General features: G+C 35.1%; 3 protein-coding genes across 3 annotated transcripts; all 3 read left to right on the top strand.

Moving 5' to 3' along the window:
- Positions 1 to 1,348: 1,348 nt before the first annotated feature.
- Positions 1,349 to 2,845, top strand: LOC132544081 (zinc finger protein 862-like). The gene is made up of 4 exons (XM_060207647.1): positions 1,349 to 1,461; positions 1,680 to 1,769; positions 2,091 to 2,256; positions 2,591 to 2,845. The coding sequence occupies exons 1-4, from the start codon at positions 1,349 to 1,351 to the stop codon at positions 2,843 to 2,845; spliced, it is 624 nt and encodes a 207-aa protein (XP_060063630.1).
- Positions 2,846 to 3,148: 303 nt separating this feature from the next.
- LOC132544080 (uncharacterized) lies at positions 3,149 to 4,672 on the top strand. Its single transcript, XM_060207646.1, has 5 exons — positions 3,149 to 3,330; positions 3,574 to 3,654; positions 3,779 to 3,913; positions 4,037 to 4,214; positions 4,403 to 4,672. Exons 1-5 carry the CDS (start codon positions 3,149 to 3,151, stop codon positions 4,670 to 4,672), a joined length of 846 nt encoding a protein of 281 aa, XP_060063629.1.
- A 6,341-nt stretch (positions 4,673 to 11,013) lies between these two features.
- Positions 11,014 to 23,991, top strand: LOC132544078 (uncharacterized). Its single transcript, XM_060207645.1, has 4 exons — positions 11,014 to 11,445; positions 17,322 to 19,579; positions 23,337 to 23,467; positions 23,877 to 23,991. The coding sequence occupies exons 1-4, from the start codon at positions 11,295 to 11,297 to the stop codon at positions 23,989 to 23,991; spliced, it is 2,655 nt and encodes an 884-aa protein (XP_060063628.1). The 5' UTR covers positions 11,014 to 11,294.
- The last annotated feature ends 1,562 nt before the right edge of the window (positions 23,992 to 25,553 follow it).

Here is a 25,553-nt window from a genome sequence, read left to right as displayed (position 1 = left end):
AGAACCATCCCGTTCACATTATTTACGTTTCCAGTCACAGATTCGTTAATGCGCTTGAATCGTATTGCGTCATTTCAAGCGTGTTTTGGAGTATCTCACAGCGTCATTCGGGCGTTTGAATTTCTAGCGATCTTCCGCTGAGCACGGAAAGCGCTAGATTGACAGCGAGAACTTCTGACATTTCCAATCATGGCTTCCATGTGGCGGTGGCTGGACGGCACCCCTCCTCCTAAGAATCTAAAGAAGACGAAGACGTCACCAGAGGAAAGCGTCACAAAAAAGGCATCGCAATATGAAGCGGTCAGACAGAGGACTTTCCAGTCGAACTGGAAAATTAACTATAATTGGTTAATTTTTCATGACGGGAAAATGTACTGTCGGGTATGTCAAAAGTACGACAGTAGCAATAGTAATAATTTCGTGAAAGGGACAAATAATTTCAGGCTTGATCCAATAAAAAAACACGACCAGTCAGACAGTCACCGTAGGTCAGTTTTGAAGGAAAAGGCAGTTACATCAATGCCAGGAACATCAAAAGCTGAAAAAACACTTGTGATGATGAACAAGGCTGCAGTGGGGAAATTATGTACATTGTTTAGAAACGCTCATTTTGTAGCAAAGTCAAGAAGGCCTTTCACAGACTTTGTTAAGTTGTGTGACTTGGATCAGGCCAAGGGTACTCAGATAGGAAACACATACAGGACAGATAAATACTGCCAACATTTCATAGCTGCCATTGCTGACACTCGCAGACATGAGCAGAAGGAACTGGTGGAGAAAGCCCCTTTCCTTAGTATTATTTCTGATGGAGCCACAGACTGTGCATCAAAGGAAACAGAAATAGTCTACCTACGGTCATCGTTCATGTGCAAGGTATTCATTTATATTTTCACGATGTCTTTCGCCCAGTTTGAAATTCCAGATGATCACGTGATGTACTTGCAAATTTTGACTGTCTCCTATCAAAACAATACATGCTTGTTTCCAAGCTGAGAATGTAAAGTTTGAACATAATGCTAATCTTTGACATTTTTGCATATATCAGATGTTGTAATTATGAAAATAGTCCATTAAGTACTTCAATGTTTACCACAAAACAGTTAGTTAAAGAAAATGACCAAAGTTTAATGATTTAGTAACTTTAATTTCTTGTCTTACTTATGACCAATTATTATCTTGATAATTCTAAAAAAAAAATAATCACTTCTTTTGTCTCTTAATATAGGTATCTACCTTCTTTGCTGGTCTGAAACATGTAGGAAAAGCCGATGCACCTAACATCACGAGGGCAATTTCTTCCTTATTAGATAGGAGGTTTGGGGACTCATGGAGAAAAAAAATTGTGGCAATGGGTACGGATGGTGCGTCAGTTATGTTGGGGAAGAAAAGTGGTGTAGTGGTCAGGATGGCGGAGGAAACAGAACGACCATATTTGAAAGCCATACATTGTTCTGCTCATAGGCAAGTGCAAATAATTGATCATTGAATTTTAAAAGAATTGTATAGTAAGTCTCTCAGTATACATAAGGTAGCTTCAAGTAATCTGCAGTCTTTGTGATCAATGTTATTTTTATGGAATATAAAAAAAAGGAATAGATTTTTTTACAGATCTGAACTACTTTTGCAACTTTGAAAGTTTGTTTATACAAAATATAGTTTCCTTTCTTTTTTGACCTTAGGTTAGAGTTGGCATATAAGGACTCCATCAAAGACATCCCAATACATCAAAAGTGTGAGCTTCTCCTGACCAACTTGTATTTATTTTACAAGTGAGTAGTTAATTATAACTGGCTTAAAATAATAGACATTACTTTTTGAGTGTAGAATAAAGTAATTATACCAATTGTAACAGTTACCATAGGTACATTCATAGTAAGTACTGCAGTACCACATGATGATTGAATCTGATTTTCATTTCAAAAACATGCTACCCAAAGGTGTGATTAAAAGTGTTACACCTGCTAAATCATAACCACTTGGCCACATGTCCCTTAATTTTATAAGCTAGCAATGCTGCATGTACAGTCTAGTATTTTGATTTTGTATAAATGATTTCATAACGTTCTCCTCTTCTGACTGTTTTTTTCCAGATACAGCCCTTTAAACAGGAGCAATTTGAAACTGGCTGCCGAGTCAATTGGGAAAAAAGCCTATGTACCATCACGCACAGGAGGGACCAGGTGGTTACCGCACACTAAACGTGCTTTGCAGAATTTTAAAGCTGGATCAGAAAGCATTGTCCTTCATCTTGAGCAGGTAATTATGATCACACCTATCTTACAAAGGTGTTGTCTGTCATCAAAGTCTGCTATTTCTTGTATTATGTTCCAAGAACAGTTCATTATGTAGGGTAAGATTTTAAGTTAGATTAGTAGTTGAATATGTAATTACATGTGGTATATTATAATTATGTCTAAGATGGAAAGATTGAAAACTATCTACAACTGTTGTTCATTCTTTTAGTCATATTCCTATAATGAAATAATTATATTCATGTTGTCTTGACTTTGTAAAATGACCTTAGCTGTTGAATGATAAGACTAAAGTCCCATAAATTAAACTAATGATAATGTGTCAATTGAAATCACAGATGCAACAAAATCCATCCAAGGAAGCTAGTGCCAAAGCCCGCAACTTCCTGAAAGTGATAAAGGAAAAGCAAACAGACTACTGGATGCATCTCATGATGGATGTAGTAAACACCCTCAGCTACCTTTCACAGGCCATACAGGAAAGGGAGAGCACAACCGCGGATATAACCATGGAAATAGAAAGTGTCCTTTTAACACTGAAAAAGTACAAAACAAGGTACTTGATCCTTGACAGTGTCTTGCTATTCAAATGATTATGTCTAATTGCACGCCTACTTTGCTTAGTGCTTGCTCATGGTGGTATGGTCAATACAATATTGAGTGTTTTATCAATTACTGCACTAACTTATAGCTGCTAGTCTGTCATTGATAGCTTTCTGTCTAACATTTCACAGTATTCTGTAGTCTAGATATGAAATATCTGAAACTTATATTTCTGAATGCACCAATGTCTAGCTTACCTATTATTTCTGCATGTCTGCTTTTCCCTACTAAATCTTACTAATAATCATAGCAATGGTCCATTCCTGAGAGAAGTGATGTCATCCCTTGGTAACATGTCTTTCTCGGACTCCCTCATCTCCAGAAAAGACAAACTTCTTGACAACTTGATTGTAAATATTGAGGCAAGATTTGGAGGAGATTCAAACCTATTTAAAGCTTCTTCCATCCTCTCCTTAAAAACATGGCCTAGAGATCTGAACTTGGATATAGGTAAAGAGCTGCTGTACAAAACAATGTAATATCCTGAATATGGCGCTAATATTATTGTTCATTATTATACTACTAATGTATTGTAATTGCTCTGACAAGGACAAGGGTTTAAAGTATGAATGATGATTACTTTCTCTCTACAGACACGTGTATGTATGTTGAATTAGTTATAAAACTTCAAAGAGCTGATTGATGAAATGATATGTATTGTCCTTTAAAGATTTTGGGGATGAACACATGCATTCATTACTGCAAAGCTGTGGCCCAGCTCTAAAAGGAACTGCCCTGACATACATCTAGAGAATATTGAACACGAGTGGACAAGACTTAAAACAACATTGGTATCTAGGTAAGCAGGCTTGCCTTCAAAATACCAACATGTTTTCAGTGACAATCTTATCTTTACTAAGTGTAATGTAATAAATATTAATGACATTTGGAATATTTCATTTCATTGGATTATGTATTTTCAGAAAGCAGGGTAAACCATCTTCACTGACAGAACTTGAGGAAGCCTTTGGGGAAGATTTTCCCAATCTTTTTCTGCTCTTCAACTACCTCCTGACACTGCCCGGGTCTTCTGTTGAGGCAGAAAGAGGGTTTTCCTGGTGGGTTTTTTCTTTTCTCTTTTTCAGATATACTGTTGTTTAAAATTAATTGTTTGGATTGAAGTAATTCCAACATTTTGGTTTTGTTGGACGGTGACTAATGGTATCCATGTACTCTTGTAGTATGAAAATTGTAAAAAATGACTGGAGGTCACGGTTAGGAGAGGACAATCTGTGTGACCTGATGCTTGTCACACTGGAGACAGCAGAAGTTGAAGCCTTTGATCCCCTTCCAGCCATTAACCTCTGGTATGGACAGGGCCAGAGAGCCAGACGTCCCTTCTACAAGGATGAGTTAAAGGTAGAAGAATTTTAAAGAATTTTTACATAATTGAAAATGATAACAAAATGATTCCTAGTTGCTAATCATGAAGTCAAATAAACAGTTATCACTTTTGAAAATAAACATTCCCCATTAGTATTGGGATAGGCTGAAACTTCTGTTGAAACTGATGCCTTAATCTTTATGTCCATTTTATTATAATTCAGCGGTGTAACATTCCAAAGCAGATGGTAGTGTTGGATCCACAAACACAGGAACAAATTTCTGTGGAGGAAGACATCAGCTATGATGATCATCACATTTATCTTGATGAACAGCCTTTGGAGAACGTTGATGATGTAGGATCTACAGTTCTTGACAACTCCAGCAGTGATGAGGAAAGTGATGAAATGTCACACAGGGATTTGATTGAACTACAGCAAAAATCCTACAAGATGTTTTTAGATGTTATGAAACAACAGTCAAGTGTTTTCTGAAACTACATAAAAAAATCATCTCTGCTTAGAACTTGTTTGTTTTTTATTTTGAATTTCATAACAAGAAAACAAGTAAAAATGGTGGATTGATTATCGGGCTACCAAGTTTGAGGCAGGGCTACCTGAAAAAATATTTTGGTAGCCCGGTGGGCTACCATGGTAAAAAAGTTAGTGTCAACCCCTGAGAGCATCAAAGTAGGTCTAAAAATCCCCGCTGTTAGTGCCGCTATAGGCGCAGCGAAGAAGTTGGTGGGTCATTTAAAAAATCAACACTTGCTAGCAATGACCTCAAAGAGCGCCAAATACAGCTGAATTTGCCAAAACACTCATTGCTACAAGATGTCCCGACAAGATGGAATGCCACATTCTTTATGTTTCAACGCCTCATCGAGCAAAGACTGGCAATCTTTGCAGTTCTACAAAACCAATCTGTAACAAGTCCGGCTGATGCCCGATCATTTGAACTGAGCGACCAGGTTTGGCGTACCATTGAGGAGATGATCCCGGTTTTGCAGTCATTGCAAATCGCCACTCAGTCAATGTTGACAATTTGCCCGAAAGTGACAGTCAAGCTTGCCTCCGCTGCCATCCCTGCCAAACGCGGATTGATGTCTTAATGAGCGTTTGATATAGCTCATGATTGTTGCTGACTAAAAATAGTTCTTATTGTTCTTGTTATTTTGTTTTCCAACAGTTCAGACAATTAAGTAATACTAGTAATTGAACTTCTGTTAACAATTTCGTTAGATTAACAATATAAGTGAATGAACTTGTAGCTAGTAGCAGGGACCTGCTTGTAGGTTCATGTGTAATTTTACTACAATGTAATTTGGATTTCGGAAGTAATAAGTAAATAACGGATTTATCTTTTCATATTTTATTTTAAAATTCAAAGAAAAATTGCGTTTTACAATGTATACAATGAAGTGATGTACGTCATCTAGTTACAAATATGACAAGTATGTGCATTTAATGTGACAACAGAAACTTTATACTATAAGTCCATATAACTATATACCGAAAATATCTGTGAGCTGTGATATGACCGCCATTCCGGCCTTAGTTCCTTTACTCCTTTGTTCTCTGACCGTTGCTATTGACTAATAGTACAGATACATGTATATTGCTGATCCCATTATCAAGTTGTATCGACATACCCAGTAAAGTGTGTTACTGTAGTCATAGGTACGAATCCAGTAGAACTTTCTGGTAAAATCAAGAAAAGTCTTAATGTACTGGGGGAACTCAGGGACCCAGCTATTGTCAAAGAAATCGTGTCCCAACTTATGGACAATGCATTATTTAAAGACAGTTTATTAGCTAGTCTTGGCATTACTTCCCTCCACAATTAGATAAAACAATTACAAACTAGAATTGACGACATGGAGCAGTATTCCAGGAGAAATTGTTTGAAATTTCGTGGTATTCCGGAGGAAGAAGGGGAGATCACTGATGATAAGATTCTGCAGATCTGTAATGATGTACTCGGGGTAATGGTTTCCAGTATGGACATCAGCCGTAGTCACCGAGATGGGCCTAGAAATAGGAAATTCCCATGCGATATTATCGTGAGATTTATATCTTATCGTACTAGGGCAGCTGTGTACCAAGCCAGATTCACTCTGTTCAGTAAGACTGGTGACACCAGTTCCGTATCCGAGGACCGCAGTAGTAATACTCCACCTCATCATCAGCCACCCTCCCCAAAACTCTCAAAAGACCTAAATAAAGTGTACATCAATGAAGCTCTAACTAAGGCTAGAGCAGCGGTATTCTCTAAAGCCTTATACTTGAAAAAAATGCAAATCATTTCTGGGACGTGGACCTCTGATGGAAGAATAGTTATCAGGGAACACAATGGGGAAAAAGTAAAAGTTACTAAACTTGATCAACTTTCAGGCTACCCAGATCCTCCCTCCCCCGCGAAAGATTAGAACACTTGCTGATCGTACAGAGAAACAATCTGTGTCTGGATGGCAGACTCCAACCCAAAACAAGTAGTTCTATGACATAAATACATTTAGTCAATTGCTGACCAAAAGTTATGTGACCATATTTTGTACGTGTACATTTTTAATTCATATTGTTTACATGTAAAATAATTTCTAAATTAATGATGAATACAATTGTATAATGTAAGTCTGTATGAAGAACATCATCATCTGATGAACTTGTGAACACAATAGTTGTAAATACCTAAAAGGCATACCATGTATTTGGATACAATGTACATGTAAGATTGTTTTCTATAATCTATGTAGCAAAATATGATAATAATTTGAATTATGATAACAATATCACATGTGAAATTGCTTTATTATATGTGTATAATGCAATTATAATAACTGGAACTTCATGTTGAATTTCACCCCCATATATATATATATTTCATATGTTGGATTATATGCAATAGAAAAATATATTTCATGTCATTATATAAAACAACATTAGGTTTGATATTTTCCTATATAAGTACAGCAGTATACATCTATGTATCAGCTACTACCTATATAGTCAGAGACTTGTTATATAGGTCTCTGCTATAGTGTACATGTATATGTACAATGTGCATGGTGCAATGTGCACTGTACGTGCGCATGTACTTTGTATATAGACCTTGTCATAAACTATATATACACAAGTTACTATTACATGTATTAATATTCTTTGTTTTTTAAAACTCATGTATCTAAAATCAAAACCGCCTGAATCATCAAAATATTGTAATTTTTTCATGGACAGTCTTCATCGGTAGTTTATTTATCATAAATGTACGATAATTTCACGTGCAATGTCTGTAATAGTAGTATAACGTACTCACGGTACTAAAACTTGATATGAACATGTTGTCATGACTCTTGTAATTATTATGAGTTGAAATGGTAAATAATATCCCAATATGTATAATGTACATGTGACACGTGTCAATATTTACAACATGACTTGCATACCATTATATAATTACTTTTCTTTTTACTGTACATAATGTAAATATATACACGGTAAATTGTATGTGACACGATGAAAATGTGGATATCACTAGTTTTATCTTAAACCTGTTATACTATGAGCATAAGTTTGATTTTCGTCTTATTTTACATGAAATTCTAGTTTTTTTTTATATAGGCCAACTTGTACTTTAAAACGTCGTTTTTGGATTATAAGCTAGATCTATTCCTTGACATTTTGTCGTTGTCACTTAAATGTTTACATCAAATAAGATTTCTGAATTGTGAATACAAGCATCTAGTTGACCATGATTAAAAAGTAAGGCGAATGAAAGCGTGCGGTGTACGAGTGACTGAAGTGGAATGTTCGCAAGATTTGTTGTTTTTTTCTGTTATACTCAATGTTTTCTATGTGTTGTATGTCCTATATGTACAAGAAAAACCGATATACCAGAATTCTTCAATGTCTTTTGATTTTAATCACTTGTGTCCAGTTTACTTTCGCTTTCGTCATGCTAGGAATACACATGTTTTTGCTCCCGGTTAATATCTTCTACACCGAGTGGACACAAGTGAAAATTACAAGACATCTTTTCTATTTTCAGTCGAAATTGTTGATATATGTTACAACTTGTCGTGATTTTTTCTATGATAATTCTTATAGCTGGCTACTTTTTATTTTACTGCTATTAAGTAATGATATAGAGTCTAATCCGGGACCTCTGTGTAACCTAGATATTACTCATCTGAATGTTAGATCCTTATGTAATAAAATTGATATAATTGATTCGGAATTATCACACAGCACTATCTTGTGTCTTACTGAAACACATCTCTCACCTAATATACCTGATGATGATATAGTTTTATCCTCATATTCTAAAGATTTTCATAGGCGTGACCGTAGGACTGGTCCTGGGGGAGGTGTCATTATCTATTGTAAGAATTCTGTTCTTTCCAAAAGACGTATAGACTTAGAAAATAATGATATAGAAATCATTTGGATAGAAATTAAAATTGACTGTCACACTTTCTTGCTTGGCTGCTTATACAGACCTGAATCAAATATTGCTTATTGGTCCAAACTTGACAATATGTTTGAAACTGTTATTGAAACTAACATGAACATAATAATTACTGGTGACATTAATGTAAATATGTTGAATATTGAACAAAATCCTCACCTTAATCATTTACTATTGAAACATAACCTTACTAATTTGGTAACTGAACCTACAAGAATAACACCAACTACTTCCACTTTACTGGATGTTGTTCTAACAAATAATACTAACATTATCCAAAACACTTCTGTTTATCCTCCAATTTGATGTTCTTTATTCAACATTTAAGTGTAAATCTTATATCAGTGAAATATATATTTTTCAAGAAGCTGATGTTGAGAGTATGAATACTGAATCGGCATCAATTGATTGGAATACAGTATCTAGTACTTTATCTGTGGAAGAGCTGAACCATTATCTTACTGATTGTATAAAGGATTTGATTTGTCGTTTTGTTCCGGTTAAAAAGATTACTATCCGTCCCAATGATAAACCCTGGATGAATAGAGAGATTAAATTGAAAATGAGACAGCGTAACCGTATTCATAAAAAAGCTCGATCTAGTTCATCTCAACATCACTGGGAAACTTATAGATTAAAAAGAAATGAAGTAATTGACTTAATTAGAAAAGCAAAGAAAACTTATTATGAAAATCTAGAGAAAAGTTTAAGCGATAAAACCCTTCCCCCAAGTAAGTGGTGGAAGATTTCCAATTCAGTATTCAAAACTAATAATAAATCAGTTTCTCTACCACCTTTAAATGATAATGGTTCATATATTAGTCATCCTTTTGCAAAAGCTGAATGTTTGAATACCTATTTTACTTCTATCTCTACCTCCTCTGTAGATCTTGAGCCTCTACCTCCAGTTTTATCTTACACTCATCTCGTCCTTGACAATATTGTTATTTCTGAACAAGATGTAAAAGATCAACTTTTTGCCCTTAGCGATAAGAAACCACCAGGTCCAGATAATCTTTCTCCTAAAATCATTAAAATGCTTGCTCCTTCTATTTATCTTCCTCTTACTATACTATGTAACAAAACTCTTGAGACTGGTACTGTCACGCCTTTTCAGTGTACATTTTGAAATTTCGTTAAATTTATTTAAACTTTACATTTGATAAAAGAATAAAGAAAATGGTAATCTAAACTTTATATTTATAATCTAACCTTTATAATTATGTAGTAGAAACAGTATTTAGCCAAGCCAAAATACTTGGAATTCTAAACATGTTGGGTTTCGTTATTAATCCTGTGTGGACAGATGTCTTCCATAATCCAGTTATTTACTTGTAAGTTTAGAGTCAATTAGTCACTTGTATTACAAGCTTTGATGCTAAGATGTTAGGTATACACACAATTAACATGTCTAAGTAAAAACCTGTTTCTAAACAGGATTGGTAAAAAGTGTAACTCCTAATTAGTGTCAACCATTGTGTGTCAATGGACGTAAACAAACAGATGGTTTTTCGGCTTATGTATGATTTACGCAAAAGCAAATTGTAACAGGTATAGGACGCGTGACATGCGCAGTAGTTTTCGAAGTAAATCTCTTGTAAAACATCCTTTTGATTGGCTAGGTAATTAGGGACTAGTGATTTGATTGGTTAATTGACCACTCACCGTTTTGAGGTATATCTGGGGTTCCAACCTTGATTGTCGCACTTTTTATTCGACATTCAACAATAAACATCGGAAACTCAAAGAAGCCTCAATTCTCTATTACACAGGTGAGTCAAGTCTACTTAAATTTTCTTATGTTTTCTTAATAGCAAATATGTAAATAGATATTTGATTTTTTTTAGCCATGCTTAGATTTAAATAATGTTATTGCTATTTTTGTATTATTCAAGAAAACCATTTAAATTTATAATGGATTGGTGTAGGTACATGTACTTTGTCAGAATAGAAATTATTTTTATTCCAGTTGGCAAAGTATTATTTTGCTTTCTTCATAGTTTAATGTAAATAGCTTTCATATGTAAATAATTACTGATTTTTAATAGATGATAAAAGAACATTTTATTTTTGTATAAATTTGATGATAAATTGAGTCAATCCGGATATTTTGGTCATTCCGGAATTGATTCTAATTTTATAGCTTCATGTTTAACTTCCGGATAGGTGCTCGCGGTTTTATCGAAATAACATAATCGTTAATTTTGGATAGGATTAGAGATTTGGAGCACGGAAGCAGTTCTTATAAGGGAGTATACGATTCATAATGTTTTGTGGATGATTGTTATATGTATTTTAATAGTAGGTACCCGGTAACTGGCCTCCGGCCGGTGATCGGAATGTCTAGTCAAAATATGTAACTTGTAAGCGCTCGCGCAACATTTTGTCATTTAAATCCATAACTTATTTGGTAAACATCTAGGCGTTAAGCACATTGTATGTACATTCGATACATGTTTAGTTTAGGTATAATTCATTTGTATTGATGTAAAGGTCGCACTTTTTATTCGACATTCAACAATAAACATCGGAAACTCAAAGAAGCCTCAATTCTCTATTACACAGAGCTAATTCCTCAGAACAGGAGAAAAGTAACGCATTAATCCTGTAACAGTTGGTGGAGACCTAAAAGATCCCAGGTGTTGATAGATGTCAGCGCCAAGCAACGACATCAGAGCTAGTGCAGCAAACAGAATAACCAGCGACTACTGGCTGAGAGGTAGAGATCAGTTCCGGCCAAGTTCGACGGAACACACAACCGACGAAGATGCAATAAGTCATCATTCGGACGAGGAAACAGGTATGGCATCCATTACTCATGGTGTGTCGATAGGAAAATTTTCTGGCAATAAAGATGAATATCCCGTAGCATTCATAGCCAGGTTTAAAAACTATTTAGCTTTAGTACAAGCCAAAGATGAACAGAAAGCACCATTGTTTGCCCTCAGTTTGGCTAATGATTCATGCGCATATCAGTGGTATGATGGACTTACAGAGGCGACGAAAATAGACATCAACCTTCTAGAAGAAGTGTTTTTAGCTCGATTCTCAACTAAACAATCATCTAGGTGGTCCAGTGTAAGGGAAGTCAACCAAATGACACAAGGGTATATGCAACCAGTGCTAGAATATATTCAAAATGTGAGATACAAGGGCAAAATTGCCAAAATGTCTGATACTCAAATATTTGATGCAATTTTAGGGGGTTTAAGACCTGAAATCAGATCTGCAGTTATTCAGAGAGAGCCAGTTGATCTTAACACTCTGATTAACATTGCAGAATTAGCTGAAGTAGCTATTGTAGGTAGTAATACAAAGCAAGAGCCCGAATCAATTTCGAATCTAGTGCTGGATAGGATTGAGGCTTTAGCTTCAGACCTTAAGTCAATAAGGAGTGAGGTCAATGTTATAAGGTCGCATAGCAACAGTTACTCACAAACAAACATGCATCAAAACAGATCAAACAGACCAAACAGACAACAAACACATAGGTCACATAACACCTCAACTCAACAGTCACAGTCTTGTGGTAGGTGTGGATCTAGGCAGCATTCGCAAAACAAAGACTGCCCAGCATATCTCAATAAAGCTAAGTGTCATGCTTGTGGCAATGTAGGTCATTTTAAAAAATTGTGTAAAACACAAAAATCATCCCAATAGGAATTTTCGCCTAGCAGGGTTAAAGGGGTTCCCTTGCCGAGGCCAGAAACATTAAGTCCATGTTTTTCTACTGACTTAAAGGATAACTTTATAGATATAACTTTTTCAAAGTCAGATGTTTTTGCTAGTGCATTAGTTGACACAGGGGCTAGTATAAGCTGTATATCAAAATCCCTATTTCATAAAATAGATCCTAAGGGAAAAGTAGAACCTTCAGACATAAACCATGTATTTGGAGTAGGAGGAAATCTACATAACATAGATGGATGTGCTAAATTATCTTTTAAATTAGGAGAACAGGAGGTACAACAAACGTTTTACATTTTTCCAAGATTACACCAGCAGGTTATTTTAGGGATGGATTTCTTAGGGAAATATAAGGGAACTGTGAATGTAGGGGACAAAAAGATGTCAATATTTGTAGGGTCAGCTTTAGTAGAGTGTAGGACCCATTCTAAATTTAATGTTGGGGTAGCTAGAGTAAGTACTACCTTTACTGTCCCGCCACAGGAACAAGTTCTCATCCCTGTTAAGTTATCTAGAATCCCAGAGTGCTCAGTAGCTATCATGGAACCAACAGTAGACCTGTTAAAAACTACTAAGTTAGTTGGAGGTAAAATTATTGTAACCTGTCACAAAGGTAAGTCTGTGTGTATGCTTCTTAATCCTAATAACATACCTGTATGCTTGAAAGCTGGTACCATAGTAGGTAAGTTATTACCCATTGATGCCAAGTCAATTGCAGAGCTACAGGAAACAAAAGAGGCTGAACAAGACACAGGTAGGAGTAAAGCTTTTGCATCTAGCTTAAGTCCTGAGAACAAAGAAAAGTTGTTGACTACAGCTAAATCATTAGGCATTCCCTTAGATGATGCAGACCTTACAGAGGATCAAAAGACACAGTTATTACACTTCATAGGGAGAAATAGGGATGTATTTGCTGTAAGTATGGAGGAGCTAGGATGTACAGATGTACACTACCATAGGATTGAAACAGGTGACGCACCTCCTCATAGACAAAGGTTCTATAGGCACTATCCAGCAGTAAAAGCTGAAGTTGAACGACAGGTAAATGAAATGCTAGATAATGACATAGTAGAGCCATCGGTTTCAGTATGGAATGCACCAGTGGTAATGGTACAAGAGAACAGGTGAGTATAGATTTGCAGTAGATTATAGAGGTCTGAACTCTCAAACTCGTCCTGTCAGCTTTCCCCTGCCACGTCTAGAAGATGTGTTTGACAGTGTAGGTGAATCAGAATCTCAACTATTTTCAGTGCTAGATTTGGCTTCAGGATTTTGGCAGATACCATTAGACGAACAAACAAAACACAAATCTGCCTTTGTAACTCATCATGGTGTATTTCAATTCAAACGATTACCTTTTGGCTTAATGAATGCACCAATGAGTTTTCAGGTGGTCATGTCTCAAGTGCTAAGAGGTCTTTTCTGGAAATTTGTACTAGTATATGTCGATGACATTCTCATTTACAGTAAAGATTTCAAAGAACACCTGAATCATTTGCAGCAAGTTTTTGACCGCTTGCGTGCAGCAAATCTGAAGTTAAAGCCATCCAAATGTCAGTTTGCACTTAAAAGAGTTGAATATTTAGGTCATTTTCTTTCCAAAGATGGTGTAGAAGTCAATCCTGCTACTACAGACAAGGTAAGAGATTTTCCCGTGCCACGCAAAGTACGTGATGTTAGAGCTTTTATTGGTTTGTGTAATTATTATAAGCGATTTGTCAAAGATTTTGCTAAAATTGCTAGGCCTTTGAATAAGCTTTTGCAGAAAGATCTGAAGTTTGAGTGGTCAATTGAGTGTCAGAAATCTTTTGACACCTTAAAGCAAGCTTTAGTAGCACCTCCTATTTTAGCATTCCCACAAATGGACAGAGAGTTTGTTCTGTCAACCGACGCATCTGGTACAGCTATCGGATGGGTCTTAGGTCAGTTAGATGATGAAGGGAGGGAACGTGTCATCGCTTATGGAGGAAGAGCACTTAGAGGTAATGAAGTTAAATTTGGCGTATCTGAGAAAGAGTGTTTGGCTTTAGTAGAAGCAGTACAGGCATATCACCCATATCTTGCCAATAAACACTTTAATGTTTATACAGACAATTTGGCTCTAAAATACCTTAAAACTATAAAAGACAAACAAGGAAGACTAGGTAGGTGGGCATTAAAAATCCAAGGCTACCACTTTACTATTCATCATAAGCCTGGCATAAAAAACCAAAATGCTGATGCTTTGTCGCGACGCACTTATGAGGATGCAGTTGAGTCAGGTGACTCCCCATCACCAGAAATGAATGAGGTAAGTACACTTCCTCAACAAACCAACACAGCTACTCAGGGTACTGATGTTGCTTCTGAAACTCATCAGACCCAACATACTGTGGACTCTGATATCCAAGGTAAGTGGGTTCAAGTACAATTTATAGATGCTGATAAGTTACAACCCAAACCTGTGCCCTCAGTGTTAGAGGTAAGCGCACCTGAGCCAGATGATGATTTAACTGTAGATCTTGACCAAGTGCAACCAAACAGTCCCCTTGACATCAACCAAGTTAGAACACTGGAACTTATTGCTGAACAGAGAAATGATGACAGTTTTAAGGCAATCGTAGATTTTAAGCTCTCAGGAACTGTGCCTGATGATAGAAACAAGGCAAAATCTATAGTAGCTCAGTCTCATTCCTTTGAGATTGATCACCAAGGTGTATTGTATCATATCTGGAACCAAAGGACTACCGGCAGAAAAGGTCCAGTCAGGTTTGTTAAACGGCTAGCGGTACCAAAAACCTATAGACAAAATATAGTTCAAGCTTTTCATGATAGTCATGCGGGAGGTGTACACATGGGTATCAATCGAACTCATGGTGCACTTAAACTCAGGTACTATTGGCCTTCTATGTTTGTAGATGTAGAGACTTATGTAAAGTCCTGTATAGTTTGTCAAACTTGTAAACGAGACTACAACAAAGGTAAGGTACCACTTTCACCATTACCAGTTGCTGGAAAATTTGAAAGATGGCACATGGACATCTTAGGTCCGTTGCCTGTCAGTAAAGAGAAGTATATCTATATTTTACTGGTAGTAGATAGTTTTTCGCAGTGGTGTGAAGCTCATCCCTTGCGTAGCCAAGAGTCATCAGAAATTGCCAAGGTTTTGTATAAAGAAATTTTTACGCGGTATGGTTGTCCTGCTACACTTGTCTCGGACCGAGGCAAAAACTTCATGGGTAAGTTGATATCAGCTTTGTGTGAGTTATTCAATGTAGGGCGATCACATACTAGTTCTTATCATCCGCAAACTAATTCAGTAGTTGAAAGAACAAACAGTACTTTGGCAGCTAATTTAAGAGCTTGTTGTGAAGGAGATCAGACAAGTTGGTCAGAAAAGCTACCAGGGATTATGATGGCCTATAGAATGACACCAGGTACAGAAGCGTCAGAGTTCTCTCCATTTTATATTGCCTTTGGTATGGAGATGAGAATGATGGTAGATACTGAACTTATACCTAAGGACTCCATTGGTAGAAACCAGAAACAGGTATTAAATGAGATAATAGAAAATACCAAGTTGGCTGAAAAGGTAGCGAAGGAAAATATAGAGCTTCGAAAAGCTAAACTGAAGCAAAGACATGATGAAAAGGCAAAAGTGCCAGACTTTCAGGTAGGTGATAGAGTTCTATTATCTGATCCACAAATAAAAAAAGGTGAGTCCTCAAAACTTCATAAAAAGTATAAAGGTCCTTACACTATAGTCAGATTAGGACCAAATTATACTTATAAACTCAGGAATAATGCAACAGGTAAGTTGGTAGATTCGCTCATTAATGCTACAAGGCTTAAGCACTTCCTGGATATAGATCATACACTTAGAGCTCAGGAGGGTGGGGCACAACAGCCACCAGCTCTACATCCACCACCACTTCCACCAGATCAACCCATAGATCCACCTGATCCGCCCATAGTTCCTCCCCAGTCCCAAGATAACCCAACTGACCACTCCGAAACAGATTCTCAACCGGATAGATCTCAAGAAGAATATCCAATAGAGAAAATTCTGGGTAGTAGAGTTAGGGCAGGGGTACAACAGTTTAGAGTTAAGTGGTTAGGGTATCCTGGAACAGAGTGGATTCCTAGTACAAATCTCAGACCAGAGGTTGTGGAGGAATACAATAAAACACATACCAAAACTGGACGTAGACGTAAACGGACTTACTTTAACCGATAAATAAAGGTTTTAGAGTTTTAGAGGGGTACAGGAGCATAACTTTCCTACATGTAGTGTTGAACTATTTAACTGTAGGTAAACAAGAAATACTCATAAATTAAAAAGGGAATATGACACTGAATTGCATAACCTGTAAGTTAAACAACTAGTATAAAACTAGTATATATTATTATTTGGTAAGTTGAACATACAAGATGTATTAGTTCAAGTATTATAGGTCAATTACTCTAAGAGTAATAAATAGGGACCTTATATGTAATGAGTACTCAAATTTAGATATTGTCTTATAACCTTGTAAAGGTGAAATTTAGATAACCCTTTTAATGAGCCTGTCATAAGTACACTGTTTAAGAAGACTCTTTTAAAGGTCTTTTAAATACAAGGGTTAAATGAAAGTTAACTGATTAATAATTATTTTAATATTTAAACAACTTGTAACTCAAGAAAGATTTCCTGAAGTATTGGCACATTTCATAAATTTATGATAATTTTCCACAAAAATCCCTATTTAAAAGCACAGTAGAACAATTTTAGAGATATTTTTGGTAATACCTACAATTTTGGCCACATTTTTTTTTCTTATTTCCTTGCTTGTCATTTCTAGGGATGATAGTTTGAATCCAAATTCATAATAGTGCTAGGGTGACTTGCAATAACCCATGATTTGTACTATCAACCATATTGATACAAGTGATACCGGTATATATATATAAAAAAAAAAAAAAAAAATGGAAATAAACACCAGTCTTAAGACTATTGCCATCTCTTTGTAGGTAAACAAGTAAAGATGTCTCCTTCATTGGTTCTGTGTGTCCTTTTTCTCGCCATGGCCTATGGGAATGTGGAAGGAACGCCATACGATAAAATCAAAGAACTTTTTAATTACGGTGCAACCTTTGAAGAAAAAGGCACCTTATATCCCTCAGGAAATCATTGGGTACACTACTTTGAAATTGAATTACAAACTTTTCCCTTTGTATCGGAGAAACCTACGCCCTGTTCCAACTGTCCATGGTACAGTGAAGCTATGGTTGAGATTTTGGCCTTACACCGACAGACAGCAGTAGATGTCGGGACAATTTTAGGCGAAATTAAGTCATTATTACCCCATCACTCATTAGCGAGACTACCAATGACTAGAAGGCGAAGATCATTTTTACCCTTCATAGGATCTCTTGCTAAAACTCTATTCGGAACCTCTACTTCTTCAGATTTGAACAGTTTATCAAGAAATGTGGCGTTAATTAGAGCTAACCAACAGAAAATGGCTAAAGCTACAGCTCATCAAATTGGTATTTTTGCAGCAGCTATTAGAAATTTTGATTCTAGAATTGACAACATTTTTCAAGGCATAACAGATAATCATGAGGCAATTGAAAAGTTAGGTGAGAACTTTAATAATTCCCTAATATCCAGTCAGGTAGCCCAGGGTAAGTTATTGTCAGCTATGACAAAGCAAACACGTTTAACCTTAAGAATATTGACTAGGTTTGAGGAGTTATTAATGGGGGTTTTGTCAACAATTCAAGGAAAGTTATCTCCCCTGCTTATACCACATCACACCTTAACTCATGTTTTATCACATATTCAAAGTTACATTCAACCTCATGGATTTTACTTGACACATTCTCATCCAGGATTTTATTATAAACATGCCAAGTTCACAATTTTTCGTAGATTTTCTAACATTTTAATTTCTGTTGAATTTCCAATTACCACTATGACACTGCAACTTTACAAACTTAATACTTTTCCAATACCAGTCAATAGTACAACAAGGCACGGTACTCAGTTAGATAGCCCAAATGATCATTTACTTTTATCTAAAGATGGCAAATTGTTTAGGGAGACAAATTCTAAAGATTTACAGACATGTTCTCGAAATGGCAATATTTGGCATTGTCAAAATCATATGATTTTAAGAAATGACACTAAAAGATCATGCTTATTGAGTCTCTTTAATGGACACAAGCAATATATAAATGCTAATTGTGTTTTTCATTTTGTCCCAAATGTCATTCGGCCTTCTATTGTCCAACTCAATCAGACCCATTTGGTTTTGATAAATGTGTCAGACATTACTTTACATTGTGAGAATAGGAAAATAGTGGAGAAAGGATGTTCTTTTTGCATTTTGGCTATTCCATGTAAGTGTTCTCTATCTAGTTCTTCACTGTACTTAGATCCTTATTGGAATAGATGTAACAAAAATGAAACAAGTAAAATATCAAAAGTTCATGGTGTAAACCTTATACTGTTACAACAATTTTTCAACAAATCTTTGAAAGCGTTGCAACCAAATTCAACCTTTTCAAAAATACTTGATGTACAACTACCACATTTCAGATTTTTTACACACAATTTTACAAACATAGTAGAATCTGAAAAACAGTCAAAACTAGACTTAAAGAAAGTAGCCTTAGCTGCAAAAGAGAATAAAATGATTTTTCAAAGGTTGTCAGAATCAATGTTGGATTACCAGTCCAACTTACCACAAACAATTGATTTACCATCTCTTTTGGCATATATATCTACAGCACTGGCACTAATCAGTCTTCTAGCTTTTGTGTTTTTGTTTATAAAATACAGAACTCTAGTTACAACAGTGACACTGCTTTCAAGGACTAGTGAAGTACATAGCTATGCACTGCCACCAGTTTTTCATTATACTACTGAGTCTTCAATCACTACAACTACATTTCCAGTAGACATTACACCACATCTCTACACAACATCAGAAGTACTGGGTATTTTATCATTGTTCCTTATTGGCATATTTATGCTTTACAAGTTAGTAAAGAAAGACAAGTTTAAACTAGTCATAGAACTTACAAACAATGACGACACAGTTTTAATACCGGTAGTAAGACTACCTTATGCACATGATGGTTTAACCTTTTTGACATCCGCTTCATTGTCTGATTTTAAAGTCAAGTATGGTATCAGATCATTTTTAGAGATTGATTGGGCAGATTTTGCTGTAGAAGATAGTAGTTTTGGTCAGAAGTTTACAATGCCTTCAAAGATATTGGTAAATCCTGTCATAGCTTACAGAACTGACAGAATAATTAGTAAACCATTCACAGCATTGTTATACAAACAGTTAGGAAGAGTTATGTACCCTGTTGTTATCACTCCAAAAGCTGAGTCTGTAAATTTCAATAGTAAAATCTATCCAGATCTGCATAAAAACTGATTTTACATTTTTCATCAGTGTATTCTGGTACTTTCTTCTCAACCTAAAAGCATCAAAATTAATGTAAATATGTTTTGTATATATATATATTTCTATTTCTGAGAAATAAATAGATATTACTAGATATAACTGGTATGCATATATCCATTAAAATTAGCGTAGTTTTCCTGACCACTATGAACTTATGGACTACACGTATAATGGGAATCAGGAGCTAAATGATGTGCATTTCATTCTCCAAGTGAAGGAAAAGAAAATCCAACATTGTGACTACGTGTATTCCCTGGATTTACAGTGTTTTTCAACGGACTAGTTGCTATCACTTATAGTGATCATATGTGTAGCAACATAACTGGATTACTTAATATCCCTTCTGCAATGGACGGAGTGATTCACAAAGAAAAAAAAAAAATCAGTGAAGATGATTTTCCAATATTTTACTGACTTTATACAATCTTGTGTTTTTGTTTTTGAATTTTTCCTTTGATATTGAGTATTGTGTATTTATGTTGTAATGATGATGCTGATGCATACACTGTAATATTGGACATGTGTATCACACGCTTGGATTAATGTTATAAAAAAAAAAAAAAAAAATGGTCATGTAACATTTTATTATATGGCTTTTATTTGTGTTGATTTATTTGAATATCCTGTGTATATAATCTTCATGCATTATGTAATATGTTTTTTCAAATATCTCTCATTTATCATAAATTTTTAACTTGTGTAGTAACTATAATAATGTATATGATAGTTTGAAGCATTTTTTTTTTCAAGTCTACTTATTTTGTAAGTCATTCATTCACTTCATACTCCCAATTTTTACATTTTTTTTCCTGCTCCAATAGAAACTGTATATAGTAGAATTCCGGAGGAATTTCTTTTTTGGTAGAGAGGAAAATCTGTCACGCCTTTTCAGTGTACATTTTGAAATTTCGTTAAATTTATTTAAACTTTACATTTGATAAAAGAATAAAGAAAATGGTAATCTAAACTTTATATTTATAATCTAACCTTTATAATTATGTAGTAGAAACAGTATTTAGCCAAGCCAAAATACTTGGAATTCTAAACATGTTGGGTTTCGTTATTAATCCTGTGTGGACAGATGTCTTCCATAATCCAGTTATTTACTTGTAAGTTTAGAGTCAATTAGTCACTTGTATTACAAGCTTTGATGCTAAGATGTTAGGTCTACATACAATTAACATGTCTAAGTAAAAACCTGTTTCTAAACAGGATTGGTAAAAAGTGTAACTCCTAATTAGTGTCAACCATTGTGTGTCAATGGACGTAAACAAACAGATGGTTTTTCGGCTTATGTATGATTTACGCAAAAGCAAATTGTAACAGGTATAGGACGCGTGACATGCGCAGTAGTTTTCGAAGTAAATCTCTTGTAAAACATCCTTTTGATTGGCTAGGTAATTAGGGACTAGTGATTTGATTGGTTAATTGACCACTCACCGTTTTGAGGTATATCTGGGGTTCCAACCTTGATTGTCGCACTTTTTATTCGACATTCAACAATAAACATCGGAAACTCAAAGAAGCCTCAATTCTCTATTACACAGGTGAGTCAAGTCTACTTAAATTTTCTTATGTTTTCTTAATAGCAAATATGTAAATAGATATTTGATTTTGTTTAGCCATGCTTAGATTTAAATAATGTTATTGCTATTTTTGTATTATTCAAGAAAACCATTTAAATTTATAATGGATTGGTGTAGGTACATGTACTTTGTCAGAATAGAAATTATTTTTATTCCAGTTGGCAAAGTATTATTTTGCTTTCTTCATAGTTTAATGTAAATAGCTTTCATATGTAAATAATTACTGATTTTTAATAGATGATAAAAGAACATTTTATTTTTGTATAAATTTGATGATAAATTGAGTCAATCCGGATATTTTGGTCATTCCGGAATTGATTCTAATTTTATAGCTTCATGTTTAACTTCCGGATAGGTGCTCGCGGTTTTATCGAAATAACATAATCGTTAATTTTGGATAGGATTAGAGATTTGGAGCACGGAAGCAGTTCTTATAAGGGAGTATACGATTCATAATGTTTTGTGGATGATTGTTATATGTATTTTAATAGTAGGTACCCGATAACTGGCCTCCGGCCGGTGATCGGAATGTCTAGTCAAGATATGTAACTTGTAAGCGCTCGCGCAACATTTTGTCATTTAAATCCATAACTTATTTGGTAAACATCTAGGCGTTAAGCACATTGTATGTACATTCGATACATGTTTAGTTTAGGTATAATTCATTTGTATTGATGTAAAGGTCGCACTTTTTATTCGACATTCAACAATAAACATCGGAAACTCAAAGAAGCCTCAATTCTCTATTACACAGAGCTAATTCCTCAGAACAGGAGAAAAGTAACGCATTAATCCTGTAACAGTACTATCCCCTCTCTTTGGAAATCTGCTAATGTTAGTGCTATCTACAAAGGAAAAGGTACTGAAAATAATGTTTCTAACTATAGACCTATCTCTGTAACCTCATGTTTCAGTAAACTTATAGAAAAAAATATTTTTAAGTATCTGTTTAATCATCTTTATGAATCAGAAATTATATCAAAACACCAATCTGGTTTTATGCCTAATGACTCAACTGTTAATCAACTGCTTTCCATATATCACACAATAATAAGTAACTTAGATAATAACAAAGAATTTAGATTTATTTTTTGTGATATAAGTAAGGCATTTGATAGGGTCTGGCACATAAACTTGAATCATATGGAATAAAAGGAAATGTCCTGAACTGGTTTAAAAATTATCTTTCTAATAGAAAACAAAGGGTGGTAATTGATGGTTTTGCTTCTACTTTTAAATATGTCCATGCAGGGGTTCCTCAGGGATCAGTCCTAGGGCCTTTTCTTTTTCTTCTATACATAAATGATATAACTAATTGTGTAACAAGCTGTATAAAATTATTTGCTGATGATACATCACTTTTTAGAATAATTGACCCATCGCCGACTCCGCCCCTTTTGAAAATATTAACCAATGAAAAAAACAATTCCATTTAGCCCGAGACTACGGCATCACAGTCCGCCATTACGTCCGACAAGCAACCGGTAGCGAAGGAAAACCCGCTTGCGTATTTTCAGTGATTTGAAGTTATCATGGTTAAGAGATGTGCATATGGTGTATGTAATTCCGATGATAGATACCCAGAGCGAGTGAAATATGTCATTTTCGTGCCGTTCCCCAGGCCAAAAACCATAATTGATCGATGTCTGAGGTGGATCAAAGTTTGCAACAGACCCCACGATCAGCTGAATGTTGACAAAATCAACAAACATACATACGTTTGTTCAAAGGTATGGTTTTGCTTTCCTTAACTTAATACTTTCTTTGATTATAATACGATATATAATTTCTTATGTAAGATGTTGTTGTCCGATGTTCATATTTATTCTGAGGGTATATGTTTTCCTTGAATTATTGCCGATGCAAGGTGTAAGATAGTACAGTAGTTAGGATAACAGACCTTAATCAGCTGTAAACACTATGGTAGTGCCCATTATGTAGGCATCAAATACAATTATTGTTAATGATATCAACAGCACTTCTTTGGAGGAAACGGCCCTACCACTTCATTTCCAGACCCATTACAAGAAACACAAAAAGTTCAGACCCCTGGCCCTGTGCGTCAACCACCCAAGAGAAGAAAATTTATTCTACCTTCTCCAACAAGGTAACATTATATTCTCTATTAACCTTGAATTAACCTTCACTGTGAAGTTTGAGTTTAAATGTACAAACAAAAAACTGGTTTGTTTTTTATATCAAAGTTTTTGCTTTAATGAACATACACAAAAAAGTCATTTTTTCATGTCACAGTATTTATACAATATTTTATAAAATTATCACAAATGAAATTCAATCATATATTTATCACAAATGAAATTCAATCATATATTTATCACAACTGAAATTATATCATCACATCAAAAATATGTATTTATAATACATATATAATTTTCACGCAGCATTTAAAATTTCATTGCTGATGCATAAAATATATTTAAATACTATATGAGACAAAAAAGCCCTGAGAAACGGTCTTGTTATTTGTTCAACTTTTCATATATATATAATTGTAGACAAGAATGTGACAGTTTGGTGGAGCTTGAACGAACAACAATAGAAGTGTCTACAGATCTGGAAGAAAATGATACAAAAACCACATCTAGTCAAACAGAAGGACAATGTAAGTAGACTCAACCATTTTTCAGCATTTTTGGAGATAATCTCCGACATGTTTGAAATAGATATAACATAGTTTATCTAGCAAATCTTTCATGAACACATGATCCGGAAGAATACTTTCAAGGTACAAGTCTTTTGAAGTAAAAACAACAGTCACAAAATGGAGCACCTGTAATCATTAACTGGCCTTGAACCTGACAGTAGTGTGTGTGTTTCCTCTTAAGTCTGATACCATTTTCTACACTTTCTAAGAAAAAGTCTGGTAGGGTTTCTATAGCCTCTTTCACAGCCATGTTCCTAGCACTATATGGGCATTTTATTTCTAAAATGCCTGTTGCACCGTGGTCACAAACACGTCCATCTGGGGTGGCTCCTAGGAATGGAAATGCTGGGTTGATAACAAGTCCACAATCATGTACATGACTTCCAGTCTTGTTAATGTACTTTTGCTTTGCTGAAGATTCCTTCTTAATTCCATACTGTGTTGCACTCACATTCAATGATTTACTTGAAAAAAGTTTGTACAAATATTTATTGTTGATGATTTTCCTTCTTAAAATCTCATGAAATTTCGATGCTGTAAGCCTTTTTCTTCTCTGTTGAAGCCAGAGCTCACAGTTACTTTGTTGGCGAGTGTTAACTTCGATTTCTGTTGCTTTAGCTTGAGATATCATGATGTCTTCAGGAATGGGTGTGTAATTGTCTGGCAGGGTTATGGGTGGATTTTTGGGCAAAACTAATTCTCCACAATCTACACTGACTTCTTTATTTTCCGTCCTGTTTTCGTAGAACATTGCCTGAAATATTATTTTAAAAATGTATGTCACTATAATAGTACATAATTTGTAGATTATATAGGACAATGAATTTAAAATCTATGAAAAAGACATGGATGGACTTATTACCAGGTATGGGCTTATTGCATGATAAATACGGTAGTTTAAATCATGGAAAATGCATTTTTACATGTGCATAAATGTACATGTGACATCACCAACTGACAAGACTGTGAAAGATTATATTTTACATTAATTTTGTTAATTTTCTGATTTCAGGGGTAGATCCCGTGGAGGTTTCAGAACTAGTGGCAGAAAATCGCCAGCATAGACAGGATCTTGCTTCATCAGCCATAACAGCAGAAAATCAGCAAAGAAATTTTTCTAGCAGTGGAGTACAGACAGACAAACAAAGAAATCAATTTGATTTTGAGGAACTCCGGAAGAGTGAAAAACAATTCAGATATTATACTGGATTCTCAACAAAACAATTTGATGCAGTATACAAGTTTTTAGTACCAGATGGAGACTATCCAATAAACTTGCCTTCTAACAGACAGAAAGAAATAATGTGCATAACATTGGAAAATCAGCTACTGTTAGTGATCATCAAACTGAGACATGACTTTGACTATGTGGACCTTGGCTACAGATTTGGTGCTAGCAAGCAAACTGTGAGCATTCTATTTACACACTGGATCAACTACATGTTTTTAAGGTGTGGTGAAGTTTCCATTTGGCCACCAAGAGACACGATTTTTCAACACATGCCACAAAACTACCAACAGGACTTCC

The sequence above is a fragment of the Ylistrum balloti genome, unplaced genomic scaffold (genome assembly GCF_031769215.1).
Source record: "Ylistrum balloti isolate Yb309-2 unplaced genomic scaffold, AGI_CSIRO_Ybal_v1 Utg369780, whole genome shotgun sequence".
Classification (NCBI taxonomy): Eukaryota; Metazoa; Mollusca; class Bivalvia; order Pectinida; family Pectinidae; genus Ylistrum; species Ylistrum balloti.
This window is presented reverse-complemented; position numbering and strand designations above follow the sequence as displayed.

Coding starts and splice junctions, on each gene's coding strand:
- LOC132544080 (XM_060207646.1), top strand. CDS start 3,149: ATGTCTTTCTCGGACTCCCTCATCTCCAGAAAAGACAAACTTCTTGAC. Junction 3,914..4,036: donor GCAGAAAGAGGGTTTTCCTG/GTGGGTTTTTTC, acceptor GTACTCTTGTAG/TATGAAAATTGTAAAAAATG. Junction 4,215..4,402: donor TCTACAAGGATGAGTTAAAG/GTAGAAGAATTT, acceptor ATTATAATTCAG/CGGTGTAACATTCCAAAGCA.
- LOC132544081 (XM_060207647.1), top strand. CDS start 1,349: ATGGGTACGGATGGTGCGTCAGTTATGTTGGGGAAGAAAAGTGGTGTA. Junction 1,770..2,090: donor AACTTGTATTTATTTTACAA/GTGAGTAGTTAA, acceptor GTTTTTTTCCAG/ATACAGCCCTTTAAACAGGA. Junction 2,257..2,590: donor TTGTCCTTCATCTTGAGCAG/GTAATTATGATC, acceptor TTGAAATCACAG/ATGCAACAAAATCCATCCAA.
- LOC132544078 (XM_060207645.1), top strand. CDS start 11,295: ATGTCAGCGCCAAGCAACGACATCAGAGCTAGTGCAGCAAACAGAATA. Junction 19,580..23,336: donor CAATGCCTTCAAAGATATTG/GTAAATCCTGTC, acceptor TGATATCAACAG/CACTTCTTTGGAGGAAACGG. Junction 23,468..23,876: donor ATTCTACCTTCTCCAACAAG/GTAACATTATAT, acceptor ATATAATTGTAG/ACAAGAATGTGACAGTTTGG.